This window comes from Tympanuchus pallidicinctus, unplaced genomic scaffold (genome assembly GCF_026119805.1).
Source record: "Tympanuchus pallidicinctus isolate F22 unplaced genomic scaffold, pur_lepc_1.0 scaffold1, whole genome shotgun sequence".
In the NCBI taxonomy this organism is placed as follows: Eukaryota; Metazoa; Chordata; class Aves; order Galliformes; family Phasianidae; genus Tympanuchus; species Tympanuchus pallidicinctus.
This window is the reverse complement of record NW_026294618.1, coordinates 98,785,555-98,806,625: the sequence shown is the minus strand read 5'-3', so window position 1 is coordinate 98,806,625 and position 21,071 is coordinate 98,785,555. Positions and strand designations below refer to the sequence as shown.

The following is a 21,071-nucleotide window of genomic DNA, read 5'->3' as shown; positions in this document are numbered from 1 at the left end:
AATATTCAAATGATTTATTGAGTAGTCTTCCACTTTGAGCTGAGAACTGCAGCTAGGAATAGGCTTAGTATGGGCAATCCTCATGAAAACGTGCGCTTATAGCTCTGTCAATAAAATCAAATGGGCTCTGGTCATCCTTTCAATGTATTCTTTCTAGAAAAATATTGATGTGAGATTAATGAGTATGCTGTATACTGAATGATCATCACTAAACAAGAGAAGAAATCTAATTAAATTTCAAGCTATGGCCTCTCAAGTGAAAATACAATAGTATAATTGTCCTAATAATCATATAGATTCTATAACTATCTTCCTTCTGGAAGTATCTGGTAGGAAACATGAGCTTCACCAGCTTCAGTGAGGAGGTGAAGGTCTGGCTATGTAGAAACAACTGAGTTTTGTGAAAGAAATTAAGGGAAAACAGCTGAACTGAACCATGTGAAAAATTTAAACTGAGGGTCATATCATTTTGCATTTCCTATCCCCCAAAATCAAGAAAATAATATTCTGCCATTGTCAACAATATTATGTTTTTCTCATTTAAATTTAAGCCTACTGGTAGGAGTGGACGTTTACTGCAGTATAATTCAGATGGAGTATTATTTGTATGGACTGCAGTATTATTCAGTGCTTTATTGCTACAGGACTACCTATGGAGAAATCTTATTTGTAAGACTAAGTGGTTAAGATTAAATTTTCAGGGAGACAGATATGCAAGAAGTTATGACTTCACCAACCCTTTTGGTTGATGTTGTTTCATATATGAGAAAAGGACAAGGCCATTGAAGAAGGAGGCAAATTAATAGCTTTTAAGAGTCGAGAGTGGGAGGACAAGTGACATTTTGATGTGCAGAATGACAGATAAAATGATCCAGACAATTGAGTTTATGGAGAACAAAATTCTTGTGCCAATCCATGCTTTTTTTTTTTTTTTTTAAAAAAAAAAAGCAATAGAAGTTGGGATCCAAGAAATGAAACAGTAAAACCATTCTCAAATAAATAAAAATGAGAAGTGTAGCTGAGTGACGAATGGTGAGATAGAACAGGAAAACAGTGGAAGCAGGGACGTGTGGCCCAGAGAAAATGCAGGGTTGCTGTCCAGACTTTGAGAGATACAATCAGGAAAACCAAGGCGCAGATGGAACTAAACTTGGTAAGGGATGTGAAAAATAACAAGAAGGGATTCAAGAGGCTTATTGGGAGCCAGGTAAAGGAGACTGTGTCCCTTCCTGATAAATGAGAAGGAAGAACTGGCTTCAACAGACATAGGGAAGGCTGAAGTTCTACTCAGTGAGCTCTTTGCTTCAGCCTTCATTGGCAGTTGGGCTTTTCACATCTCTTGTGTTCTTGAACCTGTTGGAAGGAGCAGGGGGGAGCAAAATCCCTCCCGCTTTAAGAGCAGAGCAAGTCTAAGACTGTGTCTTGAGACTGAATGTGTACACATCTATGGGCCAGATAACATATATCTCAGGGTCCTGAGCAACTGTCTGATGTGGCTGCCAAGCCACTCTCCATCACATTTGAAAGGCTGTGGCTGTCAGGTGAAGTCCCTGGAGACTGGAAAAAGGGAAGCATTTCTCCCATTTTCGAAAAAGGGAGAAAGGAAAACCTGGGAAACTACAAGCTGGTGAGCTTCATGTCTGTGCCTGGGAAGATCATGGAGAGAATCTTGCTGAAAGCAATATTAAGGTATATATGAGTGGGAGGTTATCTGAGATAGCCAGTACTGCTTCACCAAGAGCAGATTGTGCCTGACTGATCTGGTGGCATTTTACGAAAGAGTGATGGCACTGGTAGACAAAAAAAGGGCAATTGATGTCTACCTGGACTTGTGCAAGGCCTTTGGCATGGATACCACATCGTTATCTCTAAATTGGAGAGAAAGGGATTCGAAGGCAGGACTATTTGGTGGTTAAGACAATAGCAGGAGTGAGTGCAGCTTCATCAAGTTTGCTTATGATACCAAGCTGAACAGTGTAGTTGACACAAAAGAAGAACAGGATGCCATCCAGAACCAAATAAGGCTCAACAAAGCCATGTACAAGGTGTAACACTTGACTTGTGGCAATCTGTATACAGACTAGGAGAAGAAGTCGTTGAGAACAAATCTTTAGAGAATTTGTAGATGTCTTTAGTTTGGAAAAATACCATAAAGCTACTTTAAATTTGAAACTGATGTATTCTATTATATTCAGGTTTTTACCATCTATTACAGTAATTCAAAATGAACATTGCTTTCACTGCTGACATAATAAAATATTTGAAATAATGCACTTTCATTGGGAAAAATACTTAAGGCATTAGCAATTGCAACACCTTTTTTTCTGATTGAAGTTGTCCCTTCTTTATCACAACAGTTACAGGGGTCCCAGAATGCCTTTGTGAGCCTAGCCTTTGGTAAGCTATAACCCTGCACAGATCACAACTACCAAAAATGGATTCTAGGCTTTTGCCTTTGAATACTATATGGCAAACTGTCCCTCCCAGCTGGCATACATGTAATAGGTATAAAGACCGTGATTTAACTCATCCATACTAGGTAAGAAAGGACTGTCCCTCTAGATTTCTGGGAGATGGAAGCATGCAAATATGAAATAAAAGAAAGTAGTAAAAAAGTTGACTAACCTAACCCACCTGAGCTCGGCTCACAGGGATCAATGTCCTCATCATCGCTGGGACATTCAGCCGAGGCCACCAGGATGTCATCTGTGGTCTGCAAAGAAAATAAAAGTCAAGTAGGTATATTTTAATTGGCTTATTATATTCTAAGGTCCTCATTGGTATTGCTTGAATTTATACAAGGCCCAGAACATTCCAGATTTAATAATGGTACAGTGACACTTTCCAACTCTCTATTAGTGGGACACTGCTTTTCAATTTGCACTTGTCAGTTTTTAAAGGAACTGCGTTAGATATTCAGTGCAAGCCCTTAAACATTATAATATTTTCATGCAATAACAGAAAGTACAAGGAAAAAATGTGCACATTCAGGCTACCCATCTTTCCTCTTTACCTCAACTGTCTCTGCTATGATATTATTGATAACACAAAGAGCATTAAAAAACAAGTCAAAGTATTGAGCTGCCTGCAGCTGTTAAAGCTGAAATTATATTGATTGCACTTGCTGCAGATATAGAGCCAAAAAAAAACCAAAACACAACACCAACCCAAAGGAAGGAAACAAAACTATTACTGAGTTAAAGCCACTATTCAGTGAGAAGAAAGGCAAGGAAAGAAAACAATAGTAAATATATACAGTGTTAGAAAGTACCAGTTAAAACATCCTTTTTTCTTTAATAAGTGAAGGATTGCCCAAGTTCTGTGCTGAGCTCAGAGAAATTTGAGGAACATCTGTCCAGAATTAGCTTGGACAGTTTGTATTTAAAAAAGAAGAAAAATAAATAAAAATCAAAACAGAGGTTTTCTATCAGATGGTAGAACCTGGAGCAATACATCAAAAGCAAACTGGGGACTTCCATCTACCTTACCTTACTGTGAAAGAACAAGAAAATATTAAATGAGACACAGAGGCAATCAATCTGAACCTAATAAAATGATGCACCTTCTGTTCAAGCCACCTCTGAGAATAGGCACTTAGAAATATAATAAGAACATCCACAGTCATTAGGGGAAATAATAGCAGAGAAATATAAACTGTCATGCTCATGGTCATTTCTCAAGCAATTACTAATAAGTTCAGGAAGAAGCTTTTCCTATGGGTAAAATGTTTCTTTTCTGCTCATTTCAAGCTTCTCTTCGCCTCACTGAAGGAAATACATGAGGAGAATAAGAAAACGTGACACTGAAACATACAACTAAGGATAAAGTTGGCAAAAAACACTCTTGCTTTCCTGTATGATATGTATGGCAATTACAGGATCATTTTGGTCAATGTGAAATATCATTTTTGGATGTTTGTTTGCATCGGAGAAGGACTCTTAGCACCTCAAAGTTTAACCTCATCAGTTTATGTCTGAATATGTAAATACAGTACTCCTGGCATTTTATGGACAAAGCTTAACCAATGTTATCTATCATATTCTTCTAACTAAAGTTCTAAAGCAAAGCACATTACAATAATAGGCTTTTCTTTGTCAAGAATGTCTTTGACTTCAAGAAATTCAAGAAATTCTTTGTCTTCAAGAATATTAATGAATGTACGCTTTCCACACTTCTGTGAGGTAGGAAACTGATACAGGAATACATTTATTCACATGTGAGGTAGAACAAGGAAAAGCCTATTATAATCACATAAAGATAGAAGACTGAGACATAATAGAATGGAATAATGTGTTGAAGGCATTCAAAATGGCTACAGACAACAGCTATGTTATGTCACAGTTCAGTGCCTTAATCGTAAGGACCACCTTTCCTTATAGTTGGAAAGGTTTATGTAAATCTGCAAGGCTGCCAAACTAAGTTGGCAGATTTGGAATGAAAGTTATATATACATAAAAAAAAAGTTTTCTAGTTGACCATTCTTCCTGCTATATAGCTATAGCAAAAGTCAGCTGCAAACATCACACTGAATTTCTTATGTCCATTTCCTTCTTCCAAAAGACAACCATTTAAACCTGAAAATCAATATCTGCTTAAAAACCAATCTCTGCCTGCATTTTTCCTAAAGTACAGAATAAAAAAAACCAGCCAGGTAACCAACTAACAAAGCCTGCACATAAAAGCTTAACTCTGTACTTCAAAAAGCACTTACAGTAATAAGAAAGTATGAAAAAAAGAGCCATGCATCTCCCAAACAGTTTCAATTTTGTCAGCAAAACCAAAGTGCCATATATTTTTCCTTCTGTCCATAATGCTGATGTTATACTTGTATGACCTGCAGCTGGAATACTGAACACTCCCAGTTGAGCACTAGGGAATTGTGTATGAATACCATTCAGCAGAAAGCATCACGTGCATACATAACAGTGATAGCAACAAATTATTTTCTCTCAGAACTAGTCTAAATGGATTTTTGTTTAAGGGTGCTTTGGTGCACGCAGGGGATGTGTTAAGTCCATGATTCTTGTGACTTCACCTGGAGCTGAACATTCAGGTCGAGTTACAGAAGGATCACAGTGTCTCTCGTTACTCTTTATGTAGCACACTATGGTCAGAGTTTAACCTAACTACAGTCTCTTTGTCCAGTTTCGACTGTAATCAAAATTACAAGAAAATAACTATTGAAACATCATACATTTTAAGTGACTTAACATATGAAAGATACTTTGCTCAGTTACTTATAAAGGGAGGTCAAGCCTATCTTTGTAAGATGCTACTAATTCTAGTGATATCTTGGGAAAGAATGTGCACACTTCTTCAAGAACAAAGGGATGTTCTTGTTTGATAAAAGTGCATGCACACTAAGGATAAAGAAATGAATAACTATTAAAATAAATGTGAAGATACCATGCCAAGATTTGCATCTCTGAGCAAATAAATGAAATAATCTTTGTTTCAAAGTTAATACAAGATATAAAACGGATTTTGTTGCAAACAATAAAACAAGTACCAGTATTTGAATGAGAAGTAAAGTATGAAAATTGTTTTCTTCGTAAGAAATGCGTCAGGAATAATTCCAGCTTAGGTGTCAATTAACAGATGTGTCACAACCTCCCCCTATTCTCTGCTTTCCCCTGAACACCTCTTTCCCATTACTCACATATTTTTAGCATAAAGGCAAACGAGCTGTGAAAGGAAGTGAAATGATAGTGACCAAGCTTCATATAAAAGTCATTAGACCACTTAACACAATTTTAAATGGGATTAAGAATTAACTAAAACACTAGAGAACATAAGCAACACATAAATTACAAAAACTGGGGCAGCTACCAAATCACTCTGCGCAGAAGAGCTCTAACTGACAGGAATCCACCTGAACAGAGAGAAGGATTTAGATCTAAGGGTCTCGGGCAGCCAAGGGGTATACATATATAACACAAGAGCACAATGTTTTACTTACTGCACATTATCTTTTTTGTATACTTTTTAATTTGGATGGGAAGATTTAGAATAAATTGGTTTTCCTGAGTGAACTGCAATTGTTGCTAGCACTATGGCTAATTTCCAGGACACTGCTTAGAGAATACTCATTAATGAAGGATTTAAAAGTCAGTGGAAAATCCCTTATTTACAGCGAGTGCCTAATAGGATAAGATCCAACTGGTATTGTTGTAATACAAGATTGGATTAGAATGTCTCATGGGCAAGTTGTTCAAATTCATTTAAGAACTGATAATCTAGTTGTAAGGGATTGAAAAAAAGGGATTCAAACTAGCCGATGCACAAATGGAAGGCGAAGCAGGACTTCTTTTCATTTCACCTCCCTTCTCTGTCTATTTTCAGAGCCCTCTGTATTCATTCAGTGGTTGTGGTTGTATAATCTGAAGTGTAGCCCACTCTAATAGGTGGCTTCTTAAATAGTTGGACATCTGTTCCCATTTCAGAAAAAAGGATGGTATGAAAAGCTTACAATCAATATGCCAATATAAAAAAATGCATAAAAATCATGCTTTGTAAGGTGAGAAGTCACTACACAAAGTGATTTCTGGCAATTACTCATGGCTGTGGCCACTGCAGGAGTAAGTCTTACATCAGTCAGGTCTGTTTGCAGAAAGTAGGTCTTCAAGATTTGTCTCTTAGCCAAGGGAGTTTAAAATATGACCAATCTGCCACCTTGTCTGAGGAAGGAAATGGTGACTAGTTCAAGAAAGCTCTTGGCCAGATCAAAAAGTGATGCTCTAGTTACGGCTTAAATAGAGTGACAGGCTGTAGCTGTAGGTAAATATCAAGTTGTCTCAAAGATTACAATCACAGGTTCAATACCAGTACCAGAAATTATGACTGTGCCCTTCTTATTGTGCTCTTGGAATGCTATGTCATCCAAAAAAAAAAAAAAAAAATTTGCTTGTGAATAAACAATACAGGAAACCATTTTCTGAGCCATTCAGTTTTTGCATGACTGAGTGTAAATACATACCGTCTTATTTAGTTTTCATGTATGAAACTTGTTGAACCTGCCAGTACCAGAGAAACGCGATCTAAAAATTAAATCGCCAATCTGAATTGTGCATTCATTAACAGTATAATGGAACCTGCATATTTTCCACTAGCGTTTCACCAGCATTCTTTAAAAGCACAGCACCCTACAGCTACTCTGAATATAGTTTATTTCATTCCTATTCAGTAATATACTTTATCCCGTGAGAACTGCAACTAAATTCAAATTACACAACAGTTAAAAACTGATAGACCAAAATTATTATATGAATTATAAACAGTATAACCACTTGTGACTACTGCTTAAATTATTTTGGATTAAAACTTCAGCTCTGTAATCAAAACTATTCTTATTTATTCGTATAGCTGTGGCACAGCTTCCTCAGCTGCACCCCATGGGACTTGTGCTGCAGACCCTGCTCTGGACACACTCCAGGGCCTTGATGTCCTTCTTGTGAGGGATGCAAAACTCACTACACTTGATGACCACTTCCCTTCCCTGCTGGCTGCTCTATTTCTGACACAACCCGGGATGCCGTTGGCCTTCTTGCCCAACTGGGCACACTGCTGGCTCATGTTCAGCCAGCTGTCAGCTAACACCTCCAGGTCCCTTTATGCAGCTTTCCTGACGCTCTTCCCCAGTCCTGTAGCGATGCATGGGGTTGTTTTGATGTAAGTGCAGGACCATTCCTTGGCTTGCTGAAGCTCATACCATTGGGTTCAGCCCATTGATTCAGCCTATCCAGATCAAGTAGAGGAGGAGAAGAGTCTGGCAAGGATGCTACTGGTAAGGGTTAGCAGTTCAGCAGGTTAGCAATGGTTATTCTCTAGAAGATCTTCCAAAAGGGCAAGATGGTCAGGAAGAAGGGAGGCAGGGAACAGCCGGGCAGAAGCCCAGCCAAAGAGATGCTGAGACCAGATGGTGCCTGAAGAGCACTGCCTGAAAAGGTTACAGGGCTTTGTGGAAGAAACTGGCCGTACTTACAGCAATGACCGGAGGTGACGGCAGCCTGAGAAGCGTGGTTGAGCAGCCACAGCCCCATGGGGAAGGGATAGCATGGTGTAAGTGAGAAATTAATGGTGAGGCCGAGGGAGAAACGAGGGACTAGGCATACAAAGGAATGGGTATATGGTAGTTGATGTAGCTCGACCAATTACGGGAAGTTTATCGGCTAAATTAATTAACCACTGTTGACAAATGACTACATTAACACACACATTCACATGAAGGACTAGGAAATTAGACATCAAATTTTTCTACTCTCCTCGTTCCCAGTTCTTGGGTCTTTTTAAATTACTTATTTTCCTCCTGAAATTTTATTCAAACAGTTACTGTTCAGTGAGAATCAGCTAACACTGACATTTAAATGCAGAGGTCTGCTTCAGGTTAGCAAAAGGATATATAACTGGAACCATGATGTGAAGAAAGGAAAAAACAAGGTATGCACTTCTACCTTCCTAATTATACGTGGCAAACTTTTCTTATAAAATACAGTTCATGTTTACACAAGGGAGCTGAGAGCAGCCAATGTGCTCTGATGCATTGGACATATTAATTTCTGATTCACTAAGTGACCTTCCTACAAATCATTCTCATATATATTCCTCTCTTTCTCTCCTCTATTTTTCTTTCAAAGGGAGGAAAAAAATAACATAAATCAAAATAACATACACCAAAGTGCCCAGGAATGCTGGCAGAAACCAGCAAAATATGAAAAGTCACAAAAGAGTTCACATGGAAAAAAATCAAATTTCATTTTTGGGACCGGATTAATGACACAATTTTCTAGCCAAGATAGTGTAATTTGAACTTAATTTTCTGTGTATGAAGCAGATTTCTATGACTGGTTGTCGAAACAGTTGTAGAAAAAAACTGAAATACATCACATTAATCAATTCTACTCTTCAGCTATCTTCTCCCTAGTGTTAACAACCTCCCATTGGACGAAATTGTGTGCTGGTAAGAAAAATAAGCTATTGTGATGTAGCAACAATATCAGCTCTAGATGACATTTGGACAGCTGCCCCTAGATTTGTATTTAAGCTGCTATTGGTCAAACTGCACGGGCACCAATTACTGCTCATCCACCCACACCCAGAAAGTATTTTCTCAGTGCCACGCTGCTGAAAAAAGGTTGTTTCTGCACATGGACATTAAAATGCTAATATTTCAGGTATATACACAATATTATTACATATTTCATTAACTGCTGACATTATTATTACCCTGTAATGTGAACGTACAGTAACTGAAAATCGAAACACCCTCCCAAACTAGATTACATCTAATTAATATCATCATGCTATTTCTCTTCAGTTTGTCAGCGTCTGACAGAAACAGTAGCAAAATAATAATAATAACAACAAATTAAGATCTCTGAGTTTGTGATCTGAATGCTTTAGAAATTAAACCCTGAAGGATAGGTAAAATGCTCAAGATGACGGCTAGGATGACCTGCAGGGTAGCTTCAGTCTTTGTCCCTCAGTAGGGGCAGGGACAGGAACACAGCTGCCCCACAAAGCAAAGCAGAATAATCTTTTTTCTGGCCTCCAATTCCCTATATAAAGTCTATCAGGAAGCTTTCCAAGAAACCTTAAAATCCACAGTATCTTTTTAATGCAGTCTAGTATTTCTATTACTTCTCCAAACCTCCTTTCCCCCCAAAATCCCAAACATTTAAATTCTTGTAAGCAAAATTACTACAAATACATTTGAAAAAAACTATCCATAGAAAAATGACTTAACAAAATGGTGTGGCTTTCCTTTAAGCTCTGAATTTGAAGTTAATTGCTTTGGTCAAAGTCTCAGAGTTATTTACTTCATCCTGAAAAAAGCAGGAATAGAGATAAGAGAATCCACATGCTCACAAAGCTGCAATTTTTTTACCTGGAAAGCCAGCCAGGCAGTACTCTGCAATGATTTTTAAATATATGTACGTTGCTCTGAAAGTAATGCCTCCTCTTATTTCCATAGAAACTAAAGCAGATACAATGTGCACAACAACGCTACTTAATAGAGCAAATTCTCAGCTACAAAATTCTATTTTCCCAACATGGTCACCACCAGTTGCTGTCTATGCATGTTCACCAAAGATGAACAAGTGCCCCGAGTGTAAAAATGTGCACCAGCGGAGGTGACTGCTGTCACTGCTGAAACACCACCTCACTATGCTCACATCCACTCTTTTGTCTCCAAAAATCTTCACCAAGCATCAACAAACATTAATGGGTGCCATTTTTTTCCTTGTGGAGGAATTCAGTGACATCCTTTCTCTCCGTACCCACTTCCACATCAGACACCACTGCGTCAGACTGCCTCTCTGCCGCCATCTGTCACACAGCAACAACATGTAATGGGATATTGGTGGGAAGGTTCAACCTCTGCTGCCATACCATCGTCTGCTTCTGATGTTATGGGCCAACAAAATATAGTAGGTGTTACTATTGGGGCAGACCTTACATAGTAATACTGATTAAAAAGAACTATTTAACCCAGTTTTTTCCTTATGAGGAAAATCCCTCACCTCCTGAACCACATGAACATTAGTTTCACAGATGCAGATGAGAAATAAAATTTGTGTTAATGTTATTCATGAATGTTTCTTCTCTTGTCCTCTTGTACAACTTTCCATAAGCAGCTATTTAGAAAATTAACCCAACTGTTTTGCTTATTCACGTCTATCCTTACTAGGCAACACGCAACACAAACATCTTCATCAGTGATGAGCCACTCTCACCATTTTTAAAGAACCTGCAAAGAGATCTTTAACATTGCATTACTACACGATAGCAGGAGCTATTTTGGCCTTCCCTTGTTCATACAAACTGACACAGGACTAGCTGTGCTTCTTGGACGCACAGCAAGTCATAGGAGTATCAAGCACAGGTGTTATCATTTCTCAGCTCTCAGCAAACAAGAAGGTTTGTTTTTTAGAGTAAATTCATTACTAGACCCAACTTTTAAATGATGGCACAAAATTATGCTATTTATAAAGAGAACTATGGATATTTATCATGAACTTTGGACTACTGCTTCAAAAAGGTCCTTGCTATAACAAAGTGGGCATATTTCACACCTGACCAACATTTAGGCTAACTCATGCATGAGAAGTAAAGCCAGTGTCAGACACACTTCTGCACTGCTAATACCCTAAATTTCTTTTGCAGTACCAGAGGAATGGGACAACACTTGACTTTCTTCCTGAAAACTGTATGATGTGGTCTTGCTCACGAATAAAGCAAAACTACATGTACAACAGCAAGACCAAACTGTTTCAATCCCTTATGCTGGAGATACTGGGGCGCGTAAGTTGGCTGGAAATAAAATGTACAAACTCAGAGCTATTTCTGCACCACAACCTGCCCTCCATCCTGCCCTCTCCTTCCCTTTTACAGTGAGTAGGTGGAAAAACAGGTTCACTTCCCTACACTCTTCTCCCAGTCTGCTCAGGACCTGGGGCCGAGCCAAGAATTCAAGGATCTGCACAAAAACAAAACTGCAAACCACACTTCAAAAAATGGCATCTCACTGGAGAGAGAAACACAGAGGAAAAGACACAGCACAGGCCTGACCTTTATCTTTGGAAGTAGATATTGATATGCAACATGCTGGCAAACAAACCACTGGTAACTCATTGTGTAATAACTTTATGTTATTTACGCTGTTCCATGAAAGACTGAATGGTCAGATTACTTCTGTCTCATCCACTTTTTAATTCACAACATCATAAATTCAGAAATCATATTTCCTTGCCGTTATTTGTTCTCTGATTACAAGTGTTTTAGTAATGGATGTCACTGATCAGAAGCTGTGCTTTTCTTCCATTTAACTTTCTCACTCTTATTTCCCCCAAGTAACTAAAAAACCTTGAGAACAAGGGACAGGAAATCTCCAAACTGGTTAAAAGTGCTCTGGACTTTCATTCTGAGGTTATCTTCAGGACATCCATGTTCTTCTCTTGATCACCACACATCAAAACAAACCAACAGCAAAAATGTAGGATTTTTTTGTGTTGCTTAAATTTACACCAGATCTAAAGTACAAGAAACTGAATGTGATTGATGAGATCCAAGTATTTATTTTCTTCTAGACAAGAAATTAATTTTGCCTCCGAGTATAAAATAAATGTTTCTGGGCACTCTGCTTGCATTTTGTGACATGATTTTATTTTTAGCCTTTTTGTTTGCTGAATTTTGGTCCCCATTAATTCTGAATTCACAAAACACCATGGACACTTTTATAGGTTTTTCTCCATTTTAGTCCAGAGATTATGTGCGTCTTCAACTGTGACACTGCTACAGTGGTAGCAAACCTATTAATTTATATTTATGGACCACACGTACAGAGATTGTTCAATTTTTAGAGTATGACTCTTACTGCAGTCTTATTCATCCCTCAAAACTCAAACATAACACTGTTAAAGACTTTAAAATTGACCGCTTGAGTTATTGGTGGAGAAGCGGGCTTCTTTTTAACTGACCTGTGGGCCTCCAATAAAACCCATTTTTTTGCAAACTGCAACTTAATAACTGGCATAAGACCATACTTAGCCATATAGATAGAAGCCTGGAATCACTTAGCTACTAAAATGCCCAGAATTAGAAGGGCACTTACATTTAGCTGTGCTTCCATCTTCTTACACATTTACAGTACCACCAAATCAACAGACTGTGAATATCCCTGACTATCAAACTGTGTAACATAAGAGTATTTTGATCAATTGAAATCTATGGGAATTTAGCTACTAGGTAATTCTCAAAAGATAAAGGGAAGAAAAATCCTTCACAAGGAATGCTGTCTGTGAACTAACATTCAGTGTCCGTTCTCACTCATGTTATTTTTGGGGGAGGAAAAAGCTTTCTAATCCTGCTTCAAAATGCAGAATACCAAATAACAACTTTTCTCAAAAATGCAGAAAATTGCATAAACTCTCAGACTACTCACTGGCCATTTAGGTACATCAGCAATCTCATCTTGCCCCAGTGACAATAAATAAATAACACAGGATCTTCTGCCTAACACTGACTGACCCACAGCACTTTCTTCAAGTTCACTTCAGTGTGTTGTTACTCGAGGCAAATTAAATTAACTCAGTCAGAAGCAGGAAGGCATCTGCTGTCAACCCTTTCCCAACCCTTGTTTTCGTCTTCTTGAGGAATGATATGCATCAACACCACTGCCAACACCTTCCAACCTTCCTTAGTTTCCATAGTTCACATTATAATTCAAAACTTCTGAGAGCCCGAGAAGATAGCTGTGACATCTTGGATGCTAACTACTTGGTCACATTTTGTTCTCCAGTAGCACTGGGTTGCAATAACAGAGAAAAGGAAATTGGCTTCTCGCTAACTTGACTGCACTTCCTTATCTTAATTTTTTAATCTAAAAACTCAAACACTGACGGGACCACGGGCAGTACCAAGGAAATTCACTGACCAGTTCTGCAGGGCAGGGAAACCACGCCAAGCACCATTCTGCAAATGAAACTCGTTAATGCTAATGAGAGGCAAACGTGCACTGGAAGGAGACAATGCCTAATTGCTTTTCGATTAAAATAAGTATTTCATTAAAGCCACTGTTTTGGAGATACAGTTAATTAGATAGTTTCTGCAAGTGTCCATTTGTCACACAGGCATTTGAGTTTGTTAACGATGCCTTGATTTCATAACCGTGTAAGCGACCGCGCTGGCAGCAGATGTGAGGAGTGTGCAGCAGGGCAGCAGCAGCACCACACGCCTGGAGCTGCCTTGGAGTGGCTGCACCCCAGTTGACATCATTTAGCCTTCAAGTGCTTCCAGACCACAATGTTCTTCCATAAACACTTCCAATATAAAGCAGATGAGGTTGAAATCTATGTTTGTTATACGAATAGGATTTATTTTTAATCTCTCATTATGTTACAGCTATGAATTCAGTATATATCACAGTATAAATGCTACAAAACCTGCATTTATGACTCAATACCTTGTTAGCAATTATTGTTTTTATTAAGTTAGCTATTTAAAGATACCTTCCAACTCTTGTACTTTTTTAAGCCTGCGTATATCAAATTATTAATTTGCATGCATATGCACACTCTTTCATATGAAATAGCTCCCTAACTTCTCAGACTGATTTCAGAAAAAAAAAAAAAAAGAGAAGAAAAAAAGAGACATTATTTACATGCAGACATTATTCACAACTACTTTATTAAGCTGTTCTACCATCCCTAGAAGCCTGTCTTTTTCATCATGTGTATGAAAATATAACCAGCTTTGCCAATGGGAGCAGCTTAAGAAATCTAGGAGAACTGCAGTTCATACACAGGGTCACTTGGGTTTGGGACATAAGAATATGGTTGCCTCACAGGGTCTATATACATATCTGGTTTTCCAGTATTGAAGAGAGGAGCTGAAACCTAGGAGACTCCTCCTGTGCTATGGGCATAGCAACATTTGGATAAGGAGGAGGAGGAACAGGAAAGATTTGAACAAAAAATAGAAAGAAATCGGGCTGCGAGAGATGGCAAGATGGGATACTGAGATGAAGAGTCATAAGCACATGAAAGATAATTAAGACACTACTGGAGGATTTAGGAAGAGAAATGAAGCACTGTGCTTGATATACATTTACAGAACGGGAACCACTACAACCATTGTAAGTGGAAGAGAGAATGGTGGGGACGAAGAATTAGGGCAAATCAGCAGCGTGGCACCCATGGAGAGCTAAAAAGATCAGTAGCCATGTACAAAGGCAGCTAGACAGGACAAGTTTGTGATTTGTAGCCATTAGAAACAGACTGCAAGACAGCCACGGACAGTGAGCGAAAAGCAGAACTTCTCAACAGAAGCCTGGTCCATGAGGCTCCATCCTCTTAAAGGTCTACTGCTGCCTACTGCTCCTACTGACTGTTGGTAGCTTGGCCTCAGAGATTTGCAGGGCAGACTGGCAGGGCACAGCTGTGCCAGTTGTCTGCTCAAGGCTGTCAGCTTGGCCATGCATGAGTGGAGTATGTATCCACAGTTTGTTTTTAAAGCAAGTGGAAAAACCTGCACACGTGACATTCAATTTGGAGAGTTTTTAAGGTAACACTCAGTAATTAGGGAACACCAGAATTCAAGTATGATGTGAAACATGAATTCATAAGCCATGTGCCTGCACAGATTAATAATAACATATTTGAATGTCAGCTGGTGTAAAGATGCACAGTTGCAGGGAAACAAAACATTCACACTTCAGTTGTGTATTTGGCCCATCATTTCTTGTGAAATCATTTAAAACCGAAAACCTGAGCTCATAAGCTAGAACTGCTTCATCACTCTTCTGACTGCAATATGGCACACTTCTGAGACACATTCCAAAGACATCCTGGCTGTGAGATTCTCTAAAAGAACCTAAGTTGAAATGATTAAGTCTTGTAAACTGTGATGCTTCATGTTCATTATTACATTATGAGCATTTACTTAAAATATGGCAGAGAATTTAAAATAGAATGAAAAGTGGAAAATCAACCATCTTTGCAAAGCTGTTATTCAGTTTTACATTAAACTTTGCTGTTTTTCCATTGTCTAGTAGGAGCTTAGAACTAACCTTCTTTTGTTTTTACAAGATGGTGCAATTCTGTTGTTGAAATTCAATACAACACATTTTATTGAGAGCAAACAGAAAAAAAACACATGGTAAGGTTCCTCTTAAAAATGGAAAATGATTTTGCAACACTCAGGCTCAAACTCAGATGAGAGTTTAGCAGAAATTCTTGTTGCTGCAACTAAGACTATCAGTTGGCTCCCTAAATAGGCATAGTATGTCAGTAAAGTACAATGAAACTCCTAAAGTTTGTCAGTCTTGTTTACATGGGAATGTTATTGTGATTTAATGAAGTTAATTAAAACTAGTTTAATTCCCAAGTCTACACCTGTATTCTGAGAACAACGACTGGACGTGTTTTGAATAGCTTTTGCGGGCACTGTAAGCTACGTCCAGCTCCAGGTCCCTTCCAACCCAAGCCATTCTATGATGATGGGTAACACCCCTCAGGGAAGCAAGCCCTTATACTCCCACTGACATGCTCCATGTGTCTGACTCTATCAATCCCAACTCTTCAGATTCCATTCTCTCTTCCCTACAAGCTATGTTCTGCTGTTGGAAGAGCAAACTCCACTGCCAAAAAAATGCAGACCAACCCATGAGGAACTCAACAGGACCATTTCAGTCCTTCTCCCACTGGTCCAACATCAGGTAGCCAGGCAGTTTGTCACTGTCAGCACCCCTTGAGCTCCTTCAGTTGGACAGCCATTGAAAAGTCCAGTTAAACTCTCTTAAACTTTTATTTCTCAGAGTTAGCTTCAAAACAACAAGGTTTGTTTGTTTTTGTGCTTTTACGTATCTCAACAAAAATATATGGATTCTAAAGATCTCTTAAATCCAGACATAGCTGTAAAACAACCTTCACACATTGCCTGTTGTTGATTTCTCACATCTTTAGGATTCTCTGGCATCACATCAAGTACCCAGCCTCCTCTCCTACTACTGCTGGCCTGAGGTTTCTAATTTTTGAGTGTGCAATCTCCCTCTTTTCTTTTTTATTTATTTATTTTCTTTTTTAACAATGTATGTTTCCTTGCTGAAAGTCTTCCAATTAGCCCGCTCAGCTGATTACTGGCCTCTGCTGCCCTTGCTGCTTTTCTTTTTACAGTCTACATTCAGACTCTGCTGTGCCATTCCATGACCCAGGGAAAAGTAATTTCATCTGTTATTTCATCATCATAATAACAAATACTCTTCACTTCCATCACCAACGTATGAGGAATCTTAATATCCGTAATAAACTTCAACACAGTTGTTTAGAGCTGTATGGGAGGGACAGTATGGTCTAGTATTAGATAGGGAGCGTTTGATAGGGTGGCCCTGCATGTGGCAGGGGGTTGGAGCTTGATGATCCTTGAGGTCCCTTCTAACCCAAGCTATTCTATAATTCTATGTCATGAATGCAAATGCTGCTTGTAAAACACTGCTCAACACCTCTCCCCCTAGACCAGCTACCAAGCACAAAAAACAGATCTCAGACACAGTGATGCCTTACACTATGACATCGTCAGGAAAGTAGTCCTTGCTTGCTCGTGATGTATCCATTGCCATACAGGGCAACCCTTACTTTTTTTCTTCCCCAACAGCCCCAAAAGCAGGAACTAGGAGCAAGAATCTGGCCCCAGATTCTACATTAATACATGTAGATTACATTGTATTAGTAGGATCCCTCAAGAAAGCTGATAGGAACTCAGTGCTGTATTTCAGCAATTACAGTCAAAGAGCTCCCAATAAGCAGAGACACAACTAACATCACTATGTGCAGTGATTTGAAATAAGAGAAATAACAACTCTGAAACATTATTTTGATTGATTTTCTTACAGACACTAATGTAACATCCAAGCACTCAGACAAAGGGAAGAAAAAACTCTGCAAGTTAAGTGGGACCGCCCACAGAGATTTTCTTCACCTGATCACACCAATTTGCAAAGATTAATTGTACGGAAGGAGCCACACAATGTTGAGTTTCATGATAAATGGACACTATGACAGCAAATGATTTCCTCTAATGTTCCACTATGCCTTTCAGCATTTGAAATCTAATTACTTGGAAAAAGAAATAGCAAAAAATCATCAATACCTCAACTATGACACAGTATTTTCAACTTGAGAAGACATTTTGTTTCACCACAAAGGAAACTTCAGGTGCGAACCCAAGGGAGGCAGATCTCAGGCACTATGACAATGTTGCTATAGCAATTATTGGTGGCAGCATGCATCAGCTGCGTTTTAGCTCTCAAGCAAAATGCTCAGCTTATGCATGCTGAATATAACCAGAATATAAACTTCTTGATGCTTACTGTACCTTAATAAGATTTGTAAATTACTTCTCTTGATGCATTTCCAATAACTAAGAATGGAAGAATATTTTTTGTTACTAATATTTAACTGTATTCATAAAAAAAAAAAAATTATATCCTTGTATTCAGTTAGATATTTCATGGAAAAGATATATGCTCTTTTCCATGAAGTCAAAGTTATACAAATATATTCTTTAAAAAAATAAACTATATTTTATGAATTATTGTGCACAATACATTATTCAAACAGGATCTGGATTGAATACCAGTTATTTATGATCACATTATTTTGAAGCAAAGGAAGAAAACCTTTGATTGAGATAAATTTTTATAATAATTTCGCATAAAAGAAGGGTGTGAAAAAGCACCTTTCGGTTATTCTCAAAAGGCCAAGCAGCTGATAAAGCAGAAATATCTGAATCAGCCTTGCATGTATTTTCCCATTTAATAATATTTCACTGCCCAGCTAAGCTAAATTTTCCTAGCTATGTTCATTAAAAAGGCGGAAGGAAGATCTCTCATCTTTTCTGGGAGGCCAGCTGTGGAGGGCCTGCCGATAAAGATTTGGACTGACTCTCTCTCTCTCCTCCTGTTTATTTTTGGTTCGTTTGATTTATTATTCTTAATTATTCTGTATTATCTCACACTCCTGTTAATAAATTAGTTTCTCCTACCTCAGTTGGGTTCTTTTCCTCATCCTTCTCCCCCTTCTCTCAAAGGGAGGGAGGAGTGTTGCAATTAACTCTTCAAACCGTGACAAAACCTCAGAGCCAAAGCATTCTGGACTTTGGCATGGATTAGGCTTGAAGCTAGACTGATTAACCAAGCAATTTATGAACTCACAGACAATGGAAAGAACACCTCCACAGACCAGGCCTTCCACAGAGCTCAAACCATAGACTTAGCAGCTAAAAAAGCACTTTCTTCCACCTACTGCTCTTTAATACTCAATTAACGTTACTAATTGATCTTATACTTCGAAAGTGCTTCAGCAGCCAGAATAGAATGGTTCTTAAGAATGCATAATGCTTCACAACAGTCTTTGGTAATAAAAGATCCATTATGGTACAAAGTGCCCTATATAAAATAAGGCCACAGAGGACAAAGCTATGTTCCACAGTTGCTCACCAAAATGACAAAATTCACACTAAACTCTGTTAGATACACTGTCATGCAGTTCTTTTCTGTTTCCTTTTCTGTATCTGCAGCCTATCAACTTAATATATACATATTTCAGCATGTCTTAATTTTATGCATCAGTGTAATAAAGCTTTTGCATCTGCACTCCTTTGTTCTCTCCAGTGCTTTTCTGCAGCAAGTCTGAATTAAAGGAATCGTCACAAAATAGCTACTTATGTAAATTACACTCAGGTATTCGGGGGAGTGAAAAACCTAGAAAAAAAATAATCTATGTACAATGGAGTGCTCTCAGAGTAAGGCCATCATTTCTTTTCAGCTTAAAACAGAATCCACAAGTTCTATCTTAACTAAACACCACTTGATATGAGTCGTCTTCTTCAGTTTCGAAACTTAGTTCCTGCTTTCTTTATGAGCCATAATACCACGTAGCTGCAATGCCACAGACCCATCCCAAACCCTCTCCTTTTCTGTAAGATATCCAAATGCCCCAAGTCCTAGCTTTTAAAAATAACACAGAGCTAAGAAATTCCTTGATTTCCAGGACAGTAGTAAGTAGTAAATGTTTTCTCTTAGGCGGCTGTGACTTGCCTAATTCATATCTGTTTTATTGCTGGAAAGGAAATGAAAGCCTTGACTGCAGAAAATCCGTTTTTGGACCTGGATTTACCATAGAAGAAACGATCACCTTGGTGTGCATAGCTCCACACTTGCAGCTTTTTTTTTTTTTTTTTTTGCAACAGCTTCCAATTAAAACAGCAGGACAGAGAGCAAATGGCCCATTCCCTTCCTCTAAAACCTTCTGCACCCACAGCTTTGTTTTGATTGAACAACTTTAAAGATGGTTTTGCATGTTTCCTGGAAAGCACCTCGAGTAGGAGGTGGGTACTAAGGTTGGCCGAATCTGCTGCTGCCTGATAGTTTCCACTTCAATCAGAGGTGAATTACTGGTTTGCTTCCCAAAGCTAGGACAAAGGACAAAGTCTCTATGGAGCTGACATCCCCATAACACACCTCCTCCTGCCCACTATTTCTTCATCTGGATACAGGCAATGCTAGGAGACAGGGTGTTTGAAGTGGTTCTGTTCTGAAAGTTACAGCTGCCGTGCCACAATCAGATTACGCTAACAGCTAAACCTCTGCACATGCCAACCTGTGCTTCAGAAGGGCCACCACTCCCAGCACCAACTGAACAGGAGCAGGCTGAGCATTTGGTGGTTCTTACAGATGTGGAAAAGGCAAATACCCCACGGCTATATATCACAAGTTCTGCAAGTGCAGAAATGAAGCCAGAGAAAGGTGATCATAAGCTCCAAACACTGAGCTGGAGATGGCAGGGTTCCTGCAACAGCACACGCATTACACCAAACACTTGCAAAATTTATTCTCAATTAAACATGGAGTGTAAGTAGCAATAAAAATCATGTCGTCTTTTCCTTTGCTATCAATCTGACCTTGCTGTTAATAAAAGGAGGAAATAGCTTTTTTTTTCCCCCATCAATACAGGAGCACATGCAGATTGATATTTATCATTAGATGGCCTGCTTAGAACCCCTGCAGCTTTCTTTGAAGGACCACAAATTATTCACAACACAGCAGGATTTCTTCAGTGATTACATCTGATGTATTTTACACAACATCCTTGCTTTTGTATCTGATATCAAAACCTATAAAACACATCATTTTATGGGGAACCTGAAATTGGATTCCTCTGCAACAGAATATTTCTTCCCTCGACTGTCTGCAGCACTTTATAAAATATTTATTGATAGGATGCCTAAAAATACACATAGGCCAGCACAGCTTTAAGATGGATGGCTTTTGCAGCTATATCCTGGGTTTCACACCGCAGGGTTCTTATTAGGCATAGCTGCCTAGAAATCACACTTATTTTCTGACATATGATTACAAATATTTTCATTTATAATGAATAATTTAGCTCACCGAACAGACAAAATTATGTAAGTTTTATATCTTCAAGGTTCCTAGCAAAAGCTGGGGGGCATAGGGAGCAAAGTGAACAAGGAGCCTATTTTTTAAAAATTTATTTGAAAATAGCATTTAATCACTC

At 38.5% G+C, this 21,071-nt stretch overlaps 1 protein-coding gene across 27 annotated transcripts in view; it reads right to left on the bottom strand.

Annotated features, from left to right (window-relative positions):
• The window catches only part of NRXN1 (neurexin 1), a 633,366-nt gene that overhangs the window by 13,208 nt on the left and 599,087 nt on the right, over positions 1-21,071 (bottom strand). For 17 of the 27 annotated variants that reach the window (XM_052667052.1, XM_052667663.1, XM_052667314.1 and 14 more), the window contains one exon: positions 2,626-2,713. In XM_052667052.1, coding sequence (XP_052523012.1) covers positions 2,626-2,713 — 88 coding nt within the window. The remainder of the gene's footprint in view (positions 1-2,625; positions 2,714-21,071) is intronic. The other 10 variants (XM_052667120.1, XM_052667749.1, XM_052668018.1 and 7 more) reach the window with 1 other exon arrangement.